The sequence below is a fragment of the Rosa chinensis genome, chromosome 2 (genome assembly GCF_002994745.2).
Source record: "Rosa chinensis cultivar Old Blush chromosome 2, RchiOBHm-V2, whole genome shotgun sequence".
Taxonomy (NCBI): Eukaryota; Viridiplantae; Streptophyta; class Magnoliopsida; order Rosales; family Rosaceae; genus Rosa; species Rosa chinensis.
Window position 1 is genome coordinate 11963302 of NC_037089.1, and position 25606 is coordinate 11988907.

A 25606-nucleotide genomic window follows, 5' to 3' on the forward strand; every position below is an offset into this window, starting at 1 on the left:
TCTTTTCTTGAAAGACTTCAGAGTTGATAAAATCAGAAGCGCATCACATTCTCCTAAATTCACGACAGCATACAGTTACGTGTGCAACCGCACACCCATGATGTATTGCGTGCTCATTGCGGTAAGGACTTGGTGTCTGTTGCATCTACAAACCAATTAGAACGTGCGATGTAACTTGCAATCAAAACATATATGGGTTTCAAACTTTGAAGTATCTATATTCTTAAAAAAAAAAAAAAAAAAAAAACACTTTGTCATAATTCAAGAGAAACAATAATTGAGGAATATTTTCTTATCATTTACAATATGAAGATACAGATTTTATACAAAGTGCACAACTACACGATCCACAATTCTAGGCCTACAATCAAGCACTTATGTATCTAAACAATTATGACAGATTACACAACTCATCCAAATCAACTCATTGACTCATTCTGATTCCTTCCTTTACTGACGCAGCAGTATCTCCTTCCTCAAGAATAATTAATATTTGCTATGATCATTTGATCTTGGAGCATAAATCTTAGTTTTTTAATCGGAATGTACTGAAGATAAAGATTAGGATTAAATTCCGTTTATCCTCCTGAACTTTGGGCCTAAAATCAGACTGGTCCTTAAACTTTTTTTTTAATCAGACTGGTCCTTGTACTCTCAAACAACATCACCCGAATCTAAATTCTCCAAATGTGAAGTCATAGGCTGAGTTGGACCCGACAAGGGGGCCCACACTTCAGCTTTTTAAACCCTGAAGGAGGGCAAAATGGACATTTCTGTTTTAATATAATTTCTAATTTTTATTTTTATTTTTTCTCTACTCTTTCTCTCCCCCCCCCTTCTTCTTCTCCTCTATATCGACGACCACCGCCGTAACACCAAACTGAAATTTCTCACCAACTGTCAGATCATCACACCAAAATCCTTCAAATCATCACAAACCTCAGATCCTCACACTCGCGAGATCTTCCACACCCCAATCCAAGCAGCTCCGAAAACTCGAACCGGAACATGCACAAATATAGAATTGGAGCAATTCACGTTACGCCGGCGACGGAGGAGCCCAGATCCTCATTCTCGCCTAGCCTCTACGCGCACATCCCACCACCGCCTAGCCCTTGTTGCCCAGCTTGCAGCCCTTGCTGCTTTGCTGCCAACCCATACTGGCCTTTTCCCCTGCGCACAATCGGCCTGCGCATCCTCCTCCCCTGCAGTAGCCCACCCCATGCCTGCAGCAGCCCACCCCGCGTCTACAGCAATTCGGGTTACGCCGGTGTCGTGGTTAACATGATGGAGCCGCGAGGTAAAAAATAACCCTATCTTTCTCGCTCAGCCTCTGCCTCAGCCTCCCGACCTCCGCCTCGAGATTCGAAACCCTAGCGGCCATCACCATCGACGTGATCTTCCTCGCCAGATCCAGCTGCTCGTACGGGTCGCTCGGAATCACCACCATGATCTGGTTCAGCAATTGAAAATCCCCCCCCTCCTCTGTCGACGACGCTTCCGCTTCCTTGCAACATAGCTGATCGCTCCTCCTCCTCCTCCTACGGTGGTTGTGGTGGTTTGGTTTGGTAGTCGTCTCTAAATCGCTTTGGGCACAACGAAAAAATGGCGTCGGAGGTTTTCGGCGTAGAGGTGGATCAGGGACATCAAGTGGTGGTGGAGGTGGAGGAAGAAGATGAGGGAAAGACTGAGAAAAAAGAGATTGAGAAGGGGTTACGGCGTGGTCGCCGATATAGATTAGAAGAAGAAGAAGGGGGAGAGACAAAAAAAGAAAAGAAATTATATTAAAATGGAAATGTCCGTTATGCTCTCTTTCAGGGATTAAAAAGCTGAAGTGTGGGCCCCTCTTCTCAGGTCCAACTCAGCCTATGACGTCACATTTGGAGAATTTGGACTCAGGTGATGTTGTTTGAGAGTACAATGACCAGTCAAAAAAAAAAGTTTAAGGACTAGTCTGATTTTAGGCCCAAAATTTAGGGGGATAAACTGAATTTAATCCTAAAGATTATCAGATTAAAAAGGTAAAATTTTGTCAAAATCGTAACTCGGCCAAATACCAACATATTTAGTGTTCATACAACAAAGTACTCTATACTCTGGTATAGTGATTTTCTTGTATTTTTCCAATATCGAAATTAAAAACATGAGATATTCCTCTTTTCTCTTTCATATCCGAATTAAAGATGTTCAAAATCTAATTTTGCTTTCTTAAACGTGGGGTAATGGAGTCCCTCTTTGACCAAAACCAATGATTCAATGAAATCAAAATCCCCTGGAGTCACCATTACCGTGCAATTGCAATGAGTTTCACAACCTGCTAAATCAAGAAAGCCTTCTCATCAGAAAATAGAAAACTAGTCATAACAAAGCAGGAACCAAAAGCCAGACCAACCGGCCAAGCCAAACCCAAGTTGCCAACCTCATTTCAAACACAGCCTGACGCATCAAACAAGGTCGACGAAGCAACCCAACATTTTCGCAATTCCCGAGGAGGATAAGTAGCTCAAGAACCAATACAATCTCGTTTTCATTTCCCAGCTGAAGCCCAAATCACTGCGTTGTGCGTTGTTCAATCTTCATTCATCTATCTTTTTCGCAAGTTGGAATCTTTGTTTTCTATTCCGTTTATGATTTTGTTAGAGATTGTAATTTGCTACTGACCCAATTGACGGGAGTTTTGTGTTGGGGATTTTAAGTTTCCGGAACATTTGGAGTCAGCGGCGGAAACCAAGTTGAAATCGGAATGGCCGCTGCTGCGGCGTGTAAACGGGTCGCCCAATCCGGGTTCGGAGCTCTCGGCGGGTCCAAACTGATTTCTCCGAGTTTGCCGCACAGGCATTTGGATTGCAGGCTCATTTCCTCCGAGCTTGTCAAATCTACTAATGGAAAGCGCCTTTTTCTTGTTGACACATTAGCTTTGGTAATCATCATCCTTCACATTGCTTTTTCTCTTGTTCAATATATCTGAAAGTCATTTTCGTAATTAGGGTGTTAACTAATTGAAGGGGTTATGGTTGGTGCTAATTATGTGGTGCATTTGCATTTAGGTTAGGAGATTAGAGGGGCAAGGGGTGCCCTCGAAGCACGCCGAGGCCATAACAGCTGCCATCACTGAAGTTTTGAATGACAGCTTGGAGAATGTGTCTCAGTCGTTTGTTTCCAAGGCAGAGCAGCAGAAAGTAAGGACTTTGTGTTTAGTGTGACTTTCCTGCACATCTTTATACACCCATGCGTTCAGTTTTGCTTTCTGCATTTTATGCTAATTGGTGTGTATTGTGTGAATAGAATGAGATGATCCAAGACTCGAACTTGTCCAAATTCAAATCCGAAGTTCAAAGTTCTCAGGTAGATTCTAGCTCTCTAGTATCAGTTGCTAACATGGGCTTGAATATTGTATTTTACAATCTTCTTTTGTTTTGGTAAAGCTGAATGCCCTTTTTCTGTTTTCGTCATACTGGTTAAACAAAAAAAGTGCCCCCAGTGAAGTTTTGTTGATTATGAGAAGCTAAAAATGTGGTTTTCTTATTTTGCTTCCTGTTGTTGTTTCAAGTTTGAATGTTGTTTTGCATGCGAACATGATACTTGTGGGCAGTTCTGGATTAAACTATGTGATTACTCACAACTGATTTTTCATTCTTTTGCATGTCTTGTGTATAGTGAATTAGTGATCACCAACTTATTGGTGGTATACCAATCTGAACTGTATTTTTGGTTTCAAGCTTTGATGTTTTCTCTAAGCTTCCTGTTAACATCTGCTCACCTGAGTTTTGAGCGTCTCCTATCAAAGTTTGAGTTACAGAAGATGGTAATTTTCATGAATTATGTGCCCAGTTCAAGTCTATGCCAATCCGGACGCATTTTGGGTTTCAATGGGATATATTGTTTCTAAGCTCCTTTTGACATCAGAACTTATGAATCTAATGCGTCACATATCAGCTTATGTGAATGTAGTGCTTCTCGTTTAGAGTTTGGAGTTATCTGAAATATTGATTTTTCTGGAAATATGATCCAGCAGCACACCCTTTAACTGTGAGAGAGAGGTAGAGAAAGAGCTTTATGATGAGTGATTTGGCCCCAAATCATGGTTTCTCATACTCTCGGTACCTGAATCACCTTCCTTTATATGTTTAATAGTGTCCAAGTACCTAATTAGTGGCTATTCCAAGGTCAAGTGTGCTTTTGATTTGGATTTTGTTCGCCCAACTTTGATGTTCGCAGTCATAAATTTGGTTTTATTAATGTTTTGGTAATTTTTCAAATTGGGTTTTCAATGTCACGTTATCTTCTACGAAATTGGCAAATTGCCATTCGGTGTTTTGTAGCGTTTCTTCCTGATTCTTGATCATGCCTTCCATCTATAAGCCAATTGCTGAGGTTTTCAGTCATCAATTTGGTTTGAATTTTGTGTATTGGTTATGAAGGACTGGAAAGGCCTTGATTTGGGAAATGTAGCATTTAATATCCCTTGTTTTAATTTACTGGACTGTTGAACTAAAAAGATTCTGGTCAGTTCACACGCACTCCAGCATTGCGGCGCCTTAAACAACCCAATAAGAAGCAACTTCAGATGAAGTTGAATTTCAATTTGTTACAAGGATCTTTAGCTATACTTGCTTGCACCTGATACTAATTCAGTATATTTAAATTGGTCTGGACGCTGGAATCAGCTTAGACAAATTCTCTTAGTTCTTGTTACTTATGATCCGTCAAATGACAGCCATATCTGTATCCCTCTTTCCCTTTCTTGCCATATTTACTGGAATGAACATAATAGAGAAAAACATTGATAGTGGTGAATCTTCTTCGATGGAGTGACTTTCATCTGTTGATGGTCCTGTGTAAGAATTCCTTGCTAACTATTCTATAGTGTCTCAGTGCTGATATTATTATCTAAGCAATCCCACCGAGATAGGAATGTATTAGTTTGTGGGCTAGCTTCTGCTGGTAATTGTACTGAAAAAGATGTTACGCAGGGACACCACTTTTCTTTGTTGCAACACGAGACTGAAAAACTTCGGAATGATATAGAGAAGATGCGCAATGAATTGAGGTCTGGTGGATGCTGTTATTTTTCTCTGATTTTCTGTCTGCTTCCGTGTGAAACTTTGTTTTCTTTATAATGGTCTTCACTATACAAATGCAGGTATGAAATCGACAAAGTTACTGCAGGGCAAAGGTTGGACTTGAATCTTGAAAGGGGGTAAGTGACTACATAACATTTCTTATTGTCTGAGATTGTCGAAACCTCTGTTTTGGTGTCATGATTTTCATTCTCGTCCACTATAATGGTTATCATCTACAGGAGGATACGGGAAGAGCTAGCAAATCAGAATGCTGAAACCAATAACCTTACTAACAAACTTGATCGGGTAAGAATTTGGTGTGAAATATTCATTCAATTGATCGGGTAGACAACATTCTCTTCTAAACGTTACTTTTGCATCACTATCAGGAAATTCATGCTTTGCGTGCACAAGTGGAAGCCGCAAAATATGATGTCATAAAATACTGCATAGGTACACTTGTCTCCATTTCTGCTGTTGGTCTCGCTGTACTACGTATCTTGATGTAAACTTTTTCCATAGTTACTGGTGACAAACGCAATAGGGGAAACTATGGAAAGGTTCATTCTTTTCAGTAACCTTTTCTAGCAATCAAGCTGTTGTTGTATTTTTAAGTACTAATTTCAGTTTTACCCCCCCCCCCGGGGGTTTGGGGTCTACATCATGTTAGTCCTTGCAGTTTCAATTTAATCAGTAACACTCATACTTTTCAATTTCATCACCCGTGTTCAATTTCTTGAGTTCCATCCAAATCGGACGTTATATCTGACGTTGGGGGCCCATTATAAGGGTTAAAATGGTCATTTCAAGATAAAAAAATTAGAACAAGAAATACCCATTTTAAGGGCTAATCCGACGTCGTTTGGCCTCTGCTCTACCAATACCATCCTCCTCTTCTCAACCTCTACTCCACAAAAAAGGCCCCGGCCTCGCTTCTTCAGGCCCAAAACATCGACACCTTGAAAAGGTTGCCTTCCAAAGGCCGATGTTTGATAAGATGATTCCCAGAGGTTTATAACAGATGCAGATTTTGGGACTTTCGGTGCAAGCAGCCGCTCTTTGAGGTCATCCATCTTCTATGAGCTCCAAAATGCCGCAACGCATACAAAAGTTATTCACAAACACCTACAATTTCTCTACTCTTTTTATGTATTTGGTTATTATATTTCGCAGTGAATATATGTCTGAACATGATGAATTACGGACTGAAATATGATATAATTCATAAGAATTCAAAAAATATAAAAACAAAGAAAATGACGCCGCTTAAAGAATCCATCCTAAAGCATAAGCTATCAAGTGCAGAAACACAAGAACCCAACCAATGCGAGAAGAGTGTGAAAAACTCTTCTACTTCTACATAAACAGTTACTGAAAGCTTAAGCTTTACCTATTAATTAAGTGGAGATACAGATGAGCATATATGGCTTTAGTAGACACTTTGCCTAACCAATGTAGGACCAGTTAAGCAAAATTACACAAGCAATGCAACTTACATTAACCCAGTCCTAAATGCAATCATAAGTTGCAATTCTAGAGCAAATTAATTCACATAAACAAACATAAAATCGAAGCATTCAACTCCAGAATTACAGCTGGCTCAAATCTAGTTTCCAGACCATACAAACATACATATCTAGATACGTGTATAACCATTTGAACACATACAAGGAGCAGAAAATGAAGATTAATTACCTAAAGAATGAGAAAGAACACCAGAGTCGCTCACAGCTGGTGCGACTTATCTTCTACCCAAACTGAAATTGAAGGATTACAAAGAAGAGAATCGACAATCAATTTCGTGGGGATAAGAAGCCCTAAATTTCAGAATCAGAGAGTGAGGTATCGGAGGAAGAGTGGGCCGAGAAGAACGAGGGGAAGAGGTCGATTTTAAGGAGAGAAGTGAACAAGGGGTCGACGATGAAGACTCTTTTTTCGGAACAGCTCGGATTAGACGATTGGGGGTGGATGCGGTGGGTCTAGATCATGGTGGTGGAAGATGTCTTCCTCTGTTTTCTAGGGATTCATTAGATTGAGGAAGAAGAAGATATAAGAGCAAGTCCACCCGTAGTCAAGGTCGAAAAGTCAAGAATTCGACCAGTCAAGTTACTGTTCACTGCCACTGGACATGAGTTTCCACCCGTTTTTTTTCTTGACCGGTCAAGACGGTTCATCGTGGCACTGTTCATCCATTACTGTTCACCAATTTCACTGTTCATTGAGTTTTTAGTCTGAATTCTGCACTGTTCTTTTTTTTACTGTTCATTGTTCATTTTTTTGAGTTTTTTTTTAAATAAAATATATTTGATGCTACTAACAGAGATTTATGGATAATTAATGTCATAATTATGCACTTTTATTTTTTCAAAAATATTTTCGGTGGACAAGTTATGTTTGTGTGCTTTGAATTTGGCTTGTATTATGTTTTGGGAAGTTTGTGTGCTTTTAATTTGGCTAATGTCTATGTTTTTTTATGTCAGTGTGATTTTAATTTGGTTTGTATTATGTTTATTATGTGCTATGATTTTGATAAGAGGAATGTGCTTTAATAAGAGGAATTTTAAAATACAACTTTTATTTCATTAAATAGTAGCTTACATAAATGAAAAACTATGAATAAGTACAATACAATTAACAACATGCATAATCAACTAATTATTCAAATCATAATCATAATCCTCATCTTCTCTAGACATCCAATTTGCGTTTGAAGGGTCATCATGAGGGTTAGGGTTGGTGGAATCATCCGTAGAGAAAGGTGAAAATTGTGGTTGTGTAGGATATCCCCCGGGGTAAGGTGGTTGCGGATAGTATCCACCCATAGAAGCAGAGGGTTGTGGGAATCCACCGGTGAAGGGAGGTGGTGGGAATCCACCGGTTAAGGGAGGTTGTGGGAATCCATCGGGGCAAGGTGGTTGTGGGTATGCACCGGGGTAAGGTGGTTGTGGGTATGTACTGGGGTAAGGTGCTTGTGGGTATGCACCAGGGTAAGGAGGTTGTGGGTATGCACCACCAAAATTTGGTTGCGGATAGTATCCACCCATAGAAGGTGGCGGCTGCTCGTCAAGATCTTCTTTCTCCGCTATCTTCTTTTGTTTTCTTGACCAATAACGTTTTTTATTTGGCGTCATTTTACTTGTATCAATCTCCATAATACACTCTTCCCTATCTTTATTTCGCTCTTCCTTCTCTTTAATTCGATCTTGCCTTTCTTGAAATAGGAGTTGCTCTTTTCGTATTTCGATTTGCAAGAGGATACATGCTCTTTTCTCTTCCTCTTGGACACTTCGAGCGAATTCGTCATCGAGTTTTTTCTTGCCCTTGGTTGCCTCTATTTGGTTGTTCGCTATACTCTCGAGACTGTTTGACAAAGGACTTTGATCTTTCGCTGCCTTCTTTCCTTTCCGTATTGCTTCTTTGGCAGCCTTCCTTCCTTGAGGCCTCACATTGGGATTTGCAGTTTCACCTGCAATTACCTCATCTACATCCATGTCCAAGTTGATGGGAGAATTTCCAGGAATTGGTTGTGTAGGCGTATGTTGATTTCCTTCATTTGATGTTCCTCCAGATGTATGACTAGGAATGTCTTTAAATTGTGCAAAACCCTCCACAACAGCGTAACTAGCAAAACTCTGAAAATTGTGTTTTTTTGGCTTCTTTTTTCTCTTCATCCCGGCATGCCACAATTTATGTGCTTCATCTCGCTACGAAATAAATAAAAAAACAATAAATAAAAAGGATAACAGAAAATTACAATTACTACAAATATAAACCCTATTATGAATGGTCATCTATTATAAAAGTCATAATTTTAATGAAGACATATTTTAATTATAACGAAAAACAATTACTACAATGAAAACTGTTGTAAATATTATTATCTATATGGCTGTCCACGTAAATACTCATTAGTTGTGTACTTTGATGTAAACCCTACCTCTATATAAAGGAGGCTAATGAGACTGAATGATATACTTCTACTTCCTCCCTACTATTTTCTCTCCATATTCTCTCTACTTTATAACACGTTATCAGCACGTTTTGCTCTTCTTCTTCTTTTTTCTTAAAAACTCGATGATGATCTAAGACGTCTTGGTGCAACGTTTGTTGTTTTTGACCATGATTCATAATCTATGAGTTTAATTTTCATAATTATAGCAATTGATTTTTGTTTAACCTATATTTTGATCGTAGGTTGTGTAATTATACAAACAAATTTGTTCGATTTGCATAATATTACAATGTTTTCAAATCTTGATTAAGGGACGGCTAGCTACTGACTTGCCTATCAAAATCTTTTGCTTCGACTCGCTTTACCAAGCAAATAAAAGGGGCCTTTATATATTATCTTTGCATCATGCTATATTTGCTTCTCCATGATTATCCATGGACCCTTTACCAGTACTCTCACTTGTAATTGTTTGGTTTATCAATTTGCTATGCAAATCGCCTTCTAAATATAGAAGAATACATACACTGAGGAATATCAAATTTGGTAATTACAATTGTGATATTGTGGGAGCCAAGAGCAGTGGGTTGAAGTGATCTCATGGGAGCCAAGAGCCTTTGTATATATATCACAATTTATTGGTAAGTTGAATTTGGTCTAAGTTCCCGGTCTGATTAAAGGAATCCCTCTAATCAATATCATATTAGTTGTGTGTCATTTTGTTTCACATACATAATAATTTATTAGTTAATCTTTGAGTTATCCAAATTGGTTTATATGATTTAGATGCTAGTCCATATGGTCATTGCTTCATGGGTTACACTAATTGATTTACACTCCATATTTCTAATATCAATTGGTTGTATATTGTCTTGTTTCTGTTTTCCGATCTGCAGATTTATCAAGTTGTATTAGATACAATTTTTTTTTTTCCAGTCCATCTGTTATATCATATGAACTATCAATATGCTCAATATTATTTATGCTTTGTTCATAATATGATTAAATGTGAATATAATTACAATTGATAGAAACTTCATGTTTCTAGATTCGATTGCATGAGGACCTGAAGTTCCTCAAAATTATACAATGATCAAAATCGCATGTTGCTTGATCCCTGATCATATGGGGACCTGAAGTTCCTCTAGGGTCATGAAATGTAAATTGGAAAATTGTGACATGAAGCTCTTCAGAGTTTATACAATTACGAGGGCCAGAAGATCCTCAGAGCTATACAATCGAATATATAAACTCATCTTAATCCCCAATTATAAGAGGGCCTGAAGTTCCTCTAATTTTTTTTTTCAATAATGGGGTTCAAACCACCTCCAGGAGCTATAGTTTGAGGATGGAGACCAAGACAATGCCAGAAGCCTCTTGACTATATATATATATTTTTTTATAAAGAGAATTTGTCCAGAAGACAATATTGCTTTCTTGTGCTATTTGAAGAGAGATAGAAGATTTTCATGAACCAGACCAAAAGTTCTGTGTATTCTCTTCATTACTGGAACCAGAAGTTTCCATTATTATTTTATTTATTTGCTCGCTATCTATTAATTTCTTTTCTTTCATTACGTTTTTTTTTGTTACTCATACGGACCAGCAGTCCTATACCTCGAACATATGAATTTTGAGTGTAATATTTTTGAACCAGAAGTTCAAAATTTCATAGCAGAACTTGAAGTTCTAATAGTAAAACTCAAACCCGAAGCTTTGAGTATAAAATATAAATTAGTTAAAAGTGAACTTGAAGATTCACTTTAGTTACCTCGACCCTGAAGGTTCAAGCACCAAATTTATTTGAACCCGAAGTTCAAATTATGAAATCTTAGAACTTGCAGTTCATAGAAAAAAATATTCGAACCTGAAGCTTCGATTACACATATAATTCATTCATAGTTTATTTGACTTTATGTCAACTCGAACTAGAAGTTTCGAATAAATTTTCATATGTCGATTGATACATTCTTCTTTATGCCTGCTTAAAGCATTCCACCTTAGAACCTGAAGTTCTAATTGTGCAGACTCGAGCCTTAAGTTTCGAGTGGATATATGGACAATTTATCGAAGAGTTTTAATCTTGGTCAACCTCAAACCTGAAGTTTTGAGGGAATTATATTGACACCAATTTAAAAGTAAGTAGATATTTAACCGTTGGTTTATAACGAATGAGTATGAGTATACCCCAAATTTGTGATCGTGAATTTTTGTAATTAAAAGAGATCAGAACCTGTAGTGAGACCTACAGTTCCTTGATCCTTAATTACATGAGGACCTGAAGTTCCTCAATGATCATACAAACTACATGACCATATAAAATCTCTCATTTATAAGTTATAGTCATGATTGATGCTACTACAAGATGGTCACATGCAAATATCATATTTTAGAACATGCAGTTCTAAACCAGAAGTTACGAGTAAATATATGATGGAAACTTAATGTTTCCCTATTGGGAAAAATTCACCAACGGTGTCTGGACACTTAAGGGACTTTCAGAATGATACCTGAACTTACAAAGTTATCAATGTGATACCTGGACTCATTTTTTCGTATCAATGTCGTACCTATGACCAATTTCCGTAACGGCTCCGTGACGGAAATTGGTCGTAGGTATCACATTGATACGAAAAAATGAGTTCAGGTATCACATTGATAACTTTGTAAGTTCAGGTATCATTCTGAAAGTCCCTAAGTGTCCAGACACCGTTGGTGAATTTTTCTCAGTTTTGCACGTGAGTCACTTAATGAAGACAAAATGACCGATTTACCCTCAAATTCTTTCTTTCTTTTCTTTTCTTTCTTTCTTTATTCTTCTTTCTTTCTTTCTTTCTTTCTTCTTCTTTTCTAGTTTCTTCTTCCCCTGATTTGAATCATCAAGATTCAAATCATCTTGCTCGTCCGATTCCCACCGCCGCTGCGTCTCAATCCACCTTCATGCACCACAGATGTTTCTGGTTCCCCCAACTTCAAATCCTATAGCAAATTGAAATTGTGCATTGAGGCTTCACCGCACACTCTGAGTTCATCCCCGCCGCCGTCGCCAATGACTTGACCACAACAACCTCCACCACCGCACAACAACGTCATCCTCCGCTGCTTCTCGATTGGGTTTGGGGATAAGGGCTGCTTCTTCCTCCACCGCTAGCGAAATCGTGGAGGCTCAAGGCCACATTCTAAGGGCCACCGGCCGGAAGGACAGCCACAGCAAGGTTTGCACCACCAAAGGCCCCAGGGATCGCAGTATCAGGCTTGTCGCCCACACCGCCCTTCAATTCTACGACATGCTGGATCGGCTTGGATACGACCAGCCTAGCAAGGTCGTCGATTGGCCGTGCAGGACACGCAGAACGTGAGCCTCAATTTCTCGATGGTGGAGGCTCCGAGTCCTTTGTTTACTAATCGGTGAGGCACAATGGTGGGTAGCAGCGGAGTGGTGAAGCTGGTGAATAAGAACAGCTCAAATTTTCTACAGGTGAGGATGGTGTTGAGGCCGAAGTTGTTAATCTTTGTCTGCCGAAAATTGCCTCTGATCGAAGTTGGGCTAGAGGCCGAAGTTGTCGGCTAAACCGATGAAGTTGCAGGTGAGGATGGTGTGGAGGTGGTATTGCATGTCGGGAAGAAGGAGAGGATGGAGGGGTGTGATTGGAGCTGTGATTTGAGAGTGCAGGGCTGGCGAGGTCTGAGTTTCTGATCAATGGTGTATAAAAGGGGGTCGGAGGAGAGAACGAGAGTGGTGGTTGTCAAGTCATTGGCGGCGGCGGCGGGGATGAACTCGGAGTGAACGGTGAAGCCTCAATCGACAATTTCAATTTGCTATAGGATTTGAAGTTAGGGGAACCATAAACATATGTGGTGCATGAAGGTGGATTGAGACGCAGCGGCGGTGTTTGATCGGCGATCGGCGGTGGGAATCGGACGAGCAAGATGATTTGAATCTTGTTGATTCAAATCAGGGGAAGAAGAAACCAGAAAAGAAGAAGAAGAAGAAAGAAAGAAAGAAAGAAAGAAAGAAAGAAGAATAAAGAAAAAAGAAAAGAAAAGAAAGAAAGAATTTGAGGGTAAATCGGTCATTTTGTCTTCATCAAGTGACTCACGTGCAAAATTGGGAAAAATTCACCAACGGTGTCTGGACACTTAGGGACTTTCAGAATGATACCTGAACTTACAAAGTTATCAATGTGATACCTGGACTTATTTTTTCGTATCAATGTGATACCTACGGCCAATTTCAGTCACGGAGCCGTTACGGAAATTGGTCGTAGGTACGATGTTGATACGAAAAAATGAGTCCAGGTATCATATTGATAACTTTGTAAGTTCAGGTATCATTCTGAAAGTCCCCTAAGTGTCCAGACACCGTTGGTGAATTTTTCCCTTCCCTATTATAACAGGACTAGAAGTTCCTCAACTTGGTATTACATGAAAATGGGCGTACAGTCTCTCTTCTTATAATTACATGTGAACCTGAAGTTCACTCTACTCTTAGAACCTGAAGCTTCTAATTGTGTAGACTCGAACATGAAGTTTCGAGTAGATCAAGAATGATAAAGTTCTAGTATGTGTCACCCTCGAACCTAAAGTTTCGAGTAAGTTGTTTTTCAACATGAGATTGTACAAGAACCTGAAGTTCTAAATCCTGACACATCCCATTTATGAAAACGTTGTGTCAACAACATAATGCGATCGTGTTCATGGTTTTTAAAGCTCTGGTAATTACAATAATCTCAGGTCTTGTAGATCTGATTGATCGATGACTCCGGAAGAGTTTATCTAATGGAGTATAGTTGCATTATGCACCTCCAAAAGAGACATATGTTGGAAGAGCTTACCATCTTGTATAGGTTGTATCATAAAGCCAATTTTGAAATGGCTAAATCATAACCACAAGAAGTAGAATAATGGCAAATGAAAAGACCATATAAGTGGTGCCCAAAAATCATGGGAATGCTTTCTACATGTGAGATGGCATTAAGCATTGGGCATATGCATGTTTTTCACTCCATACTACGGCGGATTTTTATCAAGCCACTCTGGAAGAGAAGTGACCAAAGTAAGCACTGAGATGTTTTCAACATGTTTGATATTCCACCGTGCTATGTTAAGAGTCATCCTTTATTTTGGCTAGGACTTCCACCATAATAATATTGAAACATGGTGTTGTGAATTTTGTGATTGAAAGATATTAGAACCTGAAGTTTCGTTATCTTTAATCACATGATGAGAACCTGAAGTTTCTCAAAGGTATGGCCAAAAAGATATCGAAACTTGAAGTTTCTTGATTCTTGATTATATGAGAGCTTGCAGTTCTTCAGTAATGCTAATGCGGATCCTCTAAATAAAGTTCATGCTCCTTTTGGAACCTGAAGTTCCGAAAGTTATTTAAACTCGACCCAGAACCTTTGAGTATAATTAAAGGGTCACAAAAAAGCACAACTGTTAGCCTCGAACTAGAAGTTTCGAGTAAAATATTGTGACATGAAATTCAAAGATGTCGCCTTGTTAAGAACCTAGAGTTCTAACATTTATGGATTCCAATGCATCGTTTCCTTCTAAGTAAATTTGGCGAAAGAAAGAAGGAAAAATATGTGCTGCAATGATGCGCATGATCTCTAAAGATCATAAGTAGCTCTCAACATTCATCTTTACCAAGGTAAAGGTAATCTATCCCAGATCCTATAGATCTTGGTGGATAGCTCTAGAAGAGCTCGCATTTATGTTACCAAAATGAGAGATGTCTTTGTGTTTGGTACCTTCAGTACTTAAAGTCCGTGGTGTATAGTGGAAAAAACATACGCTCTCTCATTTGGATTATATTACACAACAATAAGAGGCATATATGGTTATGAACCATAAGTTCACCAAGCCAAATACATTAATTTGGCATGACCAAATTGGTCATTCATGTTGTGTAAGATTACCAACAAGTTCCAATGAGATTTATTGTCGAGTTCAAATATTATTGTGTTAAACAATAGTGATTGCAAAATTTGCTAATGAGGAATTTTGTCAATGAGCAGTATTGCACATATGATTTGTCACTTCAATGAGACAATATTCTTGCCGTTCGGGGGAGAAAAAAGTGTCTTTAATGAACGGCATGAATTAATCATTTCTCATATTAGGCCTCATACCTGAAGTACGACGGGTAATTCATCATTCATGCCTGAGCATGAATCAGTAAAGTTATCATGTCTCAAATTGAGCCTCGTACATAAAGTACGAAGGATTTATTAATCACTACTTCTGAAGAGAATTGGTTTACAAGTGACAAAATCATGTACTAAATACAATCCTCATACTAGGGATAAAAATTCCCTAAAGCAAAAATATTGTACAAGCAGTCTAGACCACACTCGAATTATGGAAAACGTGTTGGTCCAAATGGCATGATTCTCCTGATAAGACTGCCATACTAAAATGTTAGCGCTCCTAACGAGGCTGCACAAATAAAACTTGCAAAAGCTATTATGTCATGGTTGGACATTTCATCAAATATGTCAATCGCCTGAAGCGTGACATATCTATAGGTTCCAAAGTTGTAACTACTGTGAAGTAGAGGTCATAAAGTCCTATATCACTCTAACGCTCTAGATGAGGTTATGAGTAAAAGATCCACATTCTCTAAATAAGTTCATCTATGCGATATGACTGCCTTGTAAGAGATACAAGTCTATTGAGAAAGGATGAAAGCCCCAGAAGAGGCATGGGTACCCAATATCAATAAGCTATATGGATAGCTAATGCATGAATATGAGAATAGTGGGATCACAAAATGGATGATCATCGATGATTGATATTATCTATGGTAGCTACCAAAATTATCAAGGGCTATGATGACATTGAATCACGTTCTCATACAAAATTTGAAATTATTATTGGCCAAATTGGAAAGAGGCAATTCCAATGAATTTGAAACGTGATGAAATACTTGGACCTTTAACCTTATATGGTACAAAAGGGTATTTATCAAAAGTGAAGATAAATCACTATGACACAATGTCTATTTATAGAGACATGAGATTATGAGTATCTTTCCCTATACGAATGACAATTTTCTATAAGTACAGTGTTACATATAGCTGTTATATTGACGAGAGATTTATGGCACGTTGTCATCGTATATTATGAAGATCTTAAAGACACATTACTAAAAGCAAAATCTCTAAAGTAAAGTGTCATTATAAGCGCATTGCTTATCAAATCCTTAAGGGATTCAAATACATGAATGATTCAAATGCAAGTCCATGAAAGGTTGAAAGAGCCTGAAGCTCACTCATGGAATCAAAGAGTCTAAAGCTAGCTCATATGCACTCATTTCGTTCTAGTCAACGAGATCTAAATTGCCTTAATGAGTACTATGAAGAGACTACTATTGAATTCGAATTATGAATATAATGTTGCAACATATTCTAACTTTCGCAAAGTTATGAATAACTTAAAGCTCTTGATGAAGCTTATATGAGACATATCAATATATAAAGATATTGATGTGTATGGCTAGGTATGCCATGATGATTTTTTCAATGTTTTAAACTATACAAAGTTAAATGTGTCAATTTCTTTATATTGTTTAGCTATTACTTTGTGTATGAATTTGAGCATATGAGATTATTTCTAACCTTATCATATAAATGAGGTAAGGCTTATTGAAAATCGTCTAGCTTTGTTGGCATTGCTTAACTTTTTCAGGTATGAAAATTTGTGATGAGCCCCTATATGCAAAGCACACGTGGTCTCACTTCAGTGATAGACACATCAAACCACTATACATGGTACATGTAGCTTATCGCACACATAATTAAGGTTTGCAACAATCAGGGGGAGATTCTCATCAGAGGGAGCATCCAGAAGCATGTTACCTAGGACATATGCGCGTTGTGCTCTTTTTGTCCTTCGACCAGGATTATTTTTGTCCCACTGGGTTTTTGTTACCTGGCAAGGTTTTTAACGAGGCAACAATAAGCGCGTCCAATATCATCATTCATTGGTGGACATCCAAGGGGGAGTGTTGTAAATATTATTATCTATATGGCTGTCCACGTAAATACTCATTAGTTGTGTACTTTGATGTAAACCCTACCTCTATATAAAGGAGGCTAATGAGACTGAATGATATACTTCTACTTCCTCCCTACTATTTTCTCTCCATATTCTCTCTACTTTATAACAAAAACGATATTATAATTACTACATTATTTATCAAGACATATTTTACTATAATGTATCAATAAGATTTATCAACAAATATAAAGGTCATAATTTTAATGAAGACATATTTTAATTATAACGAAAAACAATTACTACAATTAAAACGATATTATAATTACTACATTATTTATCAAGACATATTTTACTATAATGTATCAATAAGATTTATCAACAAATATAAAGTTCATAATTTTAATAAAAAAGTATCTATCCCGTTTTACAATAAAAATCAATTAGTACAAATATAAACATCGTTGTAATTACATCATTATTTATCAACTACATTATTTATCATGTAATATTTTAATTTAATGTATCAACAAATTAAATGATTTATCAAAAAATACATACCTCATCAACCGCATTCGAACCGCTCTTGTATCAATTTTTCGCTTGCCTTAATGCACAATGCCACTCATAGAGTTCAACCTTCAAAATTTTCCACCTTCCTTGCAAAGAGGAAGCTGATCGGCTCTGGGGCCAATTTGCGACAAAGTGTTGCCTCACACTCATCCATAAATCGTTGTTTTTCTGATTTGTGCCCACAGCCGGATCTTGCCCAACAATTTTCCAAGACTTGCACAATTGAACATCTTCCTCATCCGTCCATCTCCTTTTGTCTTGGATATTATCATCTTCATTTTGATCTCCCTCTTGTCCGGCCACTGGACCTGTGTTTCCCCTTTCTTCAGCCATATTGGATATAAATAAATTTGGAAGATGAGAGCTATATGAAGAGGAGGAAGCACAAAATTGGGTTACTATGAAAGATAATTTTTTGGGTGTGAGATGTAAAATAAATTGTAGGTATTTATAGAGAAATGTTTAGAATTTTTTAAAATTTACTTTGTTACCGTTTCTTACCGTTACAAATATATATATATATATATATATATACATACATGTTAATTGTAAGCCGTAGGATTGCAAATTTGATTGAAATGAAGGGCTCAGATTTCTTGACCGTTAGGCCCAGAATTCAAAACCCACCAATGGGAAGAATCCACGTGGCATGCCGGCCCACTATCACTGTCGCTACGCGACAAAGCGTCTGGCTCCACTTTATTTCAGTTGCGGCGCCACGCGTCGATGCCCAGTCACTGCCTCCATTTGGCGCGTCGACCATTGTTGACCTCTTCCTCACGTCAGCCACGATCAGGCTTGGAAACCGCTGGCATCTGGGCTTGATTGGTCAGGAAAATAGTCATGGCTGTGACTTATTTCTTGGCTGTAGTCAAGAAAGGCAAAACCCACCCCAGTCAAAAGACCACCGGTGGAAGCATCAGAATCCATCTCAAGGTCATATAGTCAGATTTTTCTTGACTATGCCCAGTCAAGAGCAAACCAGTGGACTTGCTCTTAAGAAGGTGTGTGATTTCTTTTTTGTCTTATCCGATTCAAATTTGGAAGATAGTGCCATGCTTCGACTGGGGTCGAGAATGCCATGCTCTTCTCCTTTGGAAACGACTCGTCGTCCACCATGCTCCTATTGAATTCTTCTGGTCTGTAATTGTTTAAAGGATGGCAATGGTGGAGCAGAGGCAAAACGACGTCGGACTAACCCTTAAAATGGGTATTTTTTGTTCTGATTTTTTTGTGTCTTGAAATAACAATTTTAGCCCTTATAATGGACTCCCAACGTCAGATATAATGGATGGAACTCAAGAAATTGGACACGGGTGATGAAATTGAAAAGTATAAGGGTGTTACTGATTAAATTGAAACAGTAGGGATTAATATGATGTCGACCTCAAATCTCAGAAGGATAAGCTGAAATTAGTCATTTTACGAAATATGCTAAAGACATGAATGATAATGCAAGTAAATCATCGTCAATGGGGCTTAAGGAAGAGTTTTCAGTTACCTTAAGCCCATACTCATTTGCCACTCATTTCTTCCTCTATTTTATATTCCTAAAAACCTGACTGTACGGGTAATCAACAGTGTCGACTCATGACTTTCAGATGAGGTTCATTACGCAAATATGATGCAACTCTTACGTTTATCAATCTAGTTTTAGACACAAGTACAAGAAACTGTGCTGGTGTAATCACTTGAGCTGATACATGTCATATTGTCATGTATCCTCCCATTCACATCTACTACAGTTTGACCTTTTCAAGTCTAATCTGGGTGCTGTATACAACGATTTTTTCATCCTATTTATTGTTTATTTGGAGATATTGTTTATTTGGAGATAAACCAGACAATATATTGGAGGGAGTTGGTAATGGATTTGGATATGGATAGGTCTCCAATCAAAATCCTGCTCCATTGCCAATTTAACTCTCTCAAATCTCAAGCTGAAACTCCCACATCAATGAGTGGGTCTTTTATATACTCGAGGCCTTGAGGGTAAAGCACCAACTTCATAATAAGTATATGTATTTTGTGGATCCTGCAGTTTACATATATAACCAAAAACGACACTGATTAGATTCCATGAAAGGTACCTCTGTCGACCTCTGTCGTCCATTTTACCAAGTTGTTGAAGATGGGAAGTCTTTGATGGAGCCGCATAGCTTTACAATATATCCCACAATCTTCTTCTTATCATCCCTGACCATAAGATGCCAATATAAAATGGCAATAAAACGAGTGACAGGCCTCGGGTCGTCCTCAGTACATACATCCCACCTAAAATTTCGAACTTTTGATTTGTACAAGCACACATGCCATGCCGGTAGTACTTGCTAAGTGCTAACTCAAAGGCCCATCACAACACTTCCTGCACTCACTTTTGCCACAAGTATTATGCAGGCGTGTAATGAGCTCCATTATGTATCATTAAAAAGTAACGTACAAAGCTCTCCACTACACCTTGTACATTTAGTGGTTAAACGCATTTTACAAAAATCCTAGTTCGATTCTCTCTTTTGTTTTCAGTCAAATAATGTCGCTCTAAAGCGTTTACAAAAGCCGGAGTTCGATTATTCCTTCGTTAACTATCGGCAAATATAAGTGCGACTATTTTTTCCCACTATGACAAATCAATATCTCTTTATTTGACATTTTGTTGAATACAATAGCAAAAGTAAGGAAAAAAGAACAAAAATAGATGAAAATCCAAGACAATTTTCCACAAGAAACAAATGAAAACGAGTGTCTATACACAATGGAAGAGAATTCAAATCCCCTCTTTTTCCTGTTGTCCCTATTACATTATTTCTTTTTCTGGGTTCTTCCCAAATTACCATTCAATTTACCTTTTCCGACGTCTTGGTGGTATGTATACTTGACATTGAACTCATTACTCAGACTCTTCCTCAGAGTGGACACACGACCCTTTTTGTCGGTACGGCGACGAGTCGACTTGCTCTCGGCGCCGTGAGTCCAAACACGTCGTTCATTTCAAGCTCACTAGGTTTCATCCCATCAGGCAACTCCCAACTGAAACAATGAAGCAAGTGGCCCACCGCCAGCTCCAGCGCGTACAGCCCCAGCTGCATCCCTGGGCACGACCTCCGACCCGACCCGAACGGAATGAACTCGAAGTTACTCCCCTTGAAGTCCGGAACTCCTTCCTTGAGAAACCTCGAGGGCTTGAAACTCTCGGCGTCTTCCCATGAGTCCTTGTCACGCCCAATCGCCCACGCGTTGATCATCACGCGTGACTTCTTAGGGATGCTGTAGCCGGCGACCTCCGCGTCCTCCGACGTCTCGTGAAGGAGGAGAGGGATCGGCGGGTGCAGCCGGAGTGTCTCTTTGAGTGCGCATTTTAGGTAAGTCAGCTTCTCGAAGTCGCTCTCTTCGATCCTGCGCTCTAGGCCCACAACATCAGCGAGCTCCTGTTGGACCTTCTTTAGGTCTTCTGGACTTCTCATTAGCTCCGACATGGCCCACTCTATCGCCGACGCCACCGTCTCTGTCCCGCCAAACATCACGTCCTGCATGTAATTCACATTTAGTCGGTTTTCATTAGCTAGCTATCCGGCATGTTAAAAGTAAATTAGGTCATTTCTCACCAAAATTTCCATTTAGGATATGATATAAATACTATATCATCATATCTGAAACTTAATTAAGAACGTAACGTCTTTTGTCTAAAAGTTAAGAACATAACGTCTTCTGTTTAAAAGTATCATTTTAATGTACTCCATTTTAAGAAAGTATTTTTTGAGGTGGACTACTTCAAATTACTTTGTCAATAATAATTTTAACTCTTATTCTGATAATATAATATATTAGATTATTTTAGCTCGATATCATTTTATGATATTCGAATTTAATGCGTAAAACAAACAAAAGCTATATGAGAAGAGATGTGAATAATTTACCATGATGATGGCTTTGATGTTATCTCTGGTAAGTTTGATGGCGTTTTGTAAATTATCCTCCGACTCATTCACTTTTGCCTCTTCACTGTAAAACGCTAACAAGTCATCCACCATGTCAGTTTCACCTTCATCCAAACTCCCCGTCTTTTTCTTCTTCTGCAAGTGGTCGTCTATGATGGTGTCGATGAACTTGTCCAGCGACCCACGAGCCTTAGCCAGCCTGTTGTTAAGCCCTTGCGGGTCTACCCACCCGAGACAGGGAATGAAATCCGCAATATTGAATGCCCCAAACAACTTGGAAAATTCCTGCAGTATGCCAATGAACTCGTCCTGCCCTTCATTCGAGCTGGTCCCAAACGCAGCCCTGTAAATAATATTCTTGGTGAGCGAAAACACCAGCTCCCCGATGTTGACGGCCGAGCCGGTGTTGGCCGCCACGGTCCTCACGGCCGAGTCGACCTCGTCCCTCACGGACTCCCACGACTCGGCTCTTTTGCGGCTGAAGAGTTTCATCACGCACAGCTTACGCATCTGACGCCAAAAGGGTCCATAGTGAGCGAAGGCCATGTCGGCCCGGTCGTAGGTTAGGTAGCTGATGGCGATGGTCGCCGGTCGGTTCGAGAAAATGTTGTCTTGTACTTGAAGAACCTGCCGAGCGACGTCAGCGGTCGAGACAGCCACCATGTGCAAGAACCCCATGCGGAGGTGGAAGATGCCGCCGTACTGTTTGGCTAGTTTGGCCAGGCCACGGTGGGTTATCTGGTCCATCATCAGCATGTTACCGATGATGGGCAGACCCTTAGGTCCCGGCGGATAAGGTAAGCGCCGTCGGGACCTGAAAAATACGCCGAGGAGAAATAGAACAGGGATCATGGAAAGGAGCGCAATAGGAGCGGGTTGTTGTAAGGCTTGTTGGATAAGAGAGTCCATGGTTTTAGATTTTGAACACCCCAGAAAGAAATGAATGTGTGTGGGAAACTGGTGCAACTCAATAATGTTGCTAAGTTGGGAAAGATACCAGGGTGTCTTATATACAAGTTTGTGAGGGTACTGTTTGAAAAATCTTTTACGACTCAAAAGATTTCTTTTATGAAAGTTTAATAATTGTATGGTGTGAAGGGGGGGATGTCGTTTCAATATAAGTAGAACTGTGGGACATGCTACAAAAATTTGGATTTGGTCCGGACAAAATTCAAGGTTAATGGAATTATTTCAGTACAATATTAATCATTTTTTGTATTAGGGAGTTTTCGGTACACAGTGTGAAGATACATGTATTATTGAGATTTGACGATTTTGAGTGATAAATAATGGACCCTATATATGAACAGCTGTGGATTAATAATTACGTATTTACATGGTACACCTAATAACCACTAGTTGAGTTGTGGATTTTGATTCTTTTTTTTATTTTTTGAGAAGAGATTTTGATTCACTTCTTATAAAGTAAAATGAAAAAACTATTACGTACCCTGAAAGCATATTAGCAAAATACGAAACCAAACTTACAACAGTAATCAAATTTATGAGTTTAAAAAATGTTAAAAAATAAATAAATACTCCTCCAAAACGTCTTGAAATAATTTGTCCTAATTTAGATTAATGTAAGGTGAGTAACTATCATGATCACGATTACTCACTTAGATTAACGTCTACCCAAAAGAAAGATGAACAGCAATAGTAACTAGCTAGATAGGTTTACGTTAGGAAACACCATTGATCGAAAAGCCTAGAATTGCTTGTAATTTGATTTACGCCATTGAAACCCAAAACACCATTGTGCATGTTGTCGCAACTCAAGTAATTGGGTGGTTATTGTTACAAAAATTAGCATTATTATTGATGTTACGAGAATTGTTAGCAGAAGCTTTTAGTGTAATTTATTTCTGTAAAATTATTTTAATTTGCAAGATAACAACAACGGATGCTGTTTTTGTGGACTTTTGTCACATATAAGTTCATCATAATACATATATATTTTTCTGGGTGGGACTCTAATGAGAACTATTAAAATAAGGACTTTATGAGGGCTTTCTAATCAACGGTTGTGAGATTCACTTTTTGATGACATTTCGACAAATTAATCAACTGTTAGATGTATAGATATTTATGAATAAATCATTTCTACAATTTTTCAATATTGTAAAGACATTCATAATTGTGATTTTATCATTTATGAACATGAAATGTTCAGGTTTAACAGATTTGGTTCATCCATTGATTTGATCTAATTTAATACCTTAACGATTAGCAATCTATAATAAAATTTTCAAAAGTGATCTACTCATGCATACCTGAATATTTAATGGTTAATTTGTCGAAATGTAATTGAAAAATAGATTTCACAACTGTTGATTAGAAAGTCTTCATGAAGTTTTTATTCTAAAAATCCTCGGTGGATCATAATGTGGTGAAAACAGTATAATACTAGTACTAGTAACTTCAATTAAAAAAAAAGAAAGAGAACCTCCAAATTAATAAACAAGGGAAAAGCACTCGATGATTGCATAGCCATCCTTGATTCCTTTCCATACCTTACTGCTCATCATTATAAAATAATTCGAGTAAGATTTCAGGTGCAAATATAGGTACCCAGACTCCTTTTAAAATAGATAATTTATTGAATCTTCTTTATATATAGTTGTGATCCTTAAATGATAAACAATTAACTAAAGGATTGCTTGGAGAGCAAATCTTGGGTTTGTTTCTTTGTTTTAAGGTTTTTTATTGTCTTTTATGTAACAGCACAATCAGCTACCTAATTAATTATAGTTCTTCTCTCAAATTGAATCATGCAATGTGTGTTTAAGGGTTGAAATAGAAGTTCGTAAGCCAAAGTGAAGGTGAAAGATTTGATGTCTGACCTTGTACCTTGTAAGGTATACGCTATAGCTGTCTGAGGTTATATATTCCAGCCATTGACGGTTCCATCTCACCATTTCAACTAATTTCTTTTTTTTTTTTTTTTTTTTTCTTTCTAAAAATTAATCTACTTTTGTGAGTTTGTCACTTCCCACAAGACAAAGAAAAACCCTAATTGTAATATGTTTAATGTGATACGTTGTGACAGAATTAAAAGAACATTCATACTTGAAATCCAAGATAAAATAATAACAAGAGATTAGGGTTTTGCGTGTTTTAGCATCACCATAACATCATTATTATGTTAACAATTCCTGGATTATGTGATTTGATTTGATATTTACCCACTTAATTGTTACTGTATAACGTATAAGATTAAATCCATTATTAATGTGAAGAGTTTTTCTATTAGAACCTCCAAATTTGCTCACTTGACCTCTATGCTTTTTATACCTCCTATCAAATTTTCAAATACTAAATTTACTCATTAAACCTCACTAAAGTTCCTCAAATAACCTCACTCATATAATTAATTTACAAACAAACTAAGATCTTTATAATAAAATACTTAGTCATTTCAATGATTTAATTACTCTATAAATCTTAATTATATTTCCATTTCTTAATCAGACAACATAAATCTCTTATCCAATAAAAAAAAATCAAACACAAGGTATTGAGTTTTAAAAATTAATAAAAATAAAATAACATGAACTATTATGTGATTTTTTTTATTTACTTTTTCTTTTTTGGCTGTTCAAAAAAATAAAGATTAATCATTTTTTCTTAATGTTTCTCTATTTTCTGTAACTCATGATTAATTATTTAAATATTTTTTATTTATTTTTATTTGCTAGCTCTTTTTTTTTTTTTTTCTTTTTACAAATATAATGGATAGATTTAGATTTAGGGCATAATACAATTTATTTTGTTCTCCCTAACCAATATGCGTTCAATATACATATCATACATTTTTATCTTAATCATAGTTTTATTTCTTAACATATATATATATATATATATATATATATATATATATGAATGCTTTAATGAGTATGTAGTGAAATTGGAAAATGAAAATAAATAGGGAAAATAATAAAGAATGCAATCTAATATTATTGAATTGGAAAGTCTAGAGAAAATAAATATAACCATTTTTTTTTGTATAATTATTGTCCTTAATAGTCATTTTATAGTAGGTTATATATGTCATTTAATAATTCATAATAGAGTGAGGTCAA

At 37.6% G+C, this 25606-nt stretch overlaps 2 protein-coding genes across 3 annotated transcripts; one reads left to right on the plus strand and one right to left on the minus strand.

Moving 5' to 3' along the window:
• Positions 1 to 2188: 2188 nt before the first annotated feature.
• On the plus strand, positions 2189 to 19106 carry LOC112190878 (protein FMP32, mitochondrial). 2 transcript variants are annotated; one of them, XR_005807259.1, is made up of 9 exons: positions 2189 to 2560; positions 2697 to 2920; positions 3048 to 3179; positions 3286 to 3345; positions 4974 to 5050; positions 5144 to 5200; positions 5303 to 5369; positions 5453 to 5677; positions 19016 to 19106. XR_005807259.1 is itself a non-coding variant. In XM_040515379.1 (8 exons), the coding sequence occupies exons 2-8, from the start codon at positions 2744 to 2746 to the stop codon at positions 5570 to 5572; spliced, it is 690 nt and encodes a 229-aa protein (XP_040371313.1). In that variant the 5' UTR covers positions 2189 to 2560; positions 2697 to 2743; the 3' UTR covers positions 5573 to 5753. The 2 variants fall into 2 exon arrangements, 1 of the variants encoding a protein (XP_040371313.1); XM_040515379.1 differs by lacking the exon at positions 19016 to 19106 and having other exon boundaries at positions 5453 to 5753.
• Positions 19107 to 20203: 1097 nt separating this feature from the next.
• LOC112187580 (cytochrome P450 84A1) lies at positions 20204 to 22509 on the minus strand. The gene is made up of 2 exons (XM_024326439.2): positions 21504 to 22509; positions 20204 to 21113 (listed from the first exon to the last, which is right to left on the minus strand). The coding sequence occupies exons 1-2, from the start codon at positions 22431 to 22433 to the stop codon at positions 20493 to 20495; spliced, it is 1551 nt and encodes a 516-aa protein (XP_024182207.1). The 5' UTR covers positions 22434 to 22509; the 3' UTR covers positions 20204 to 20492.
• Between the last annotated feature and the right edge of the window lie 3097 nt (positions 22510 to 25606).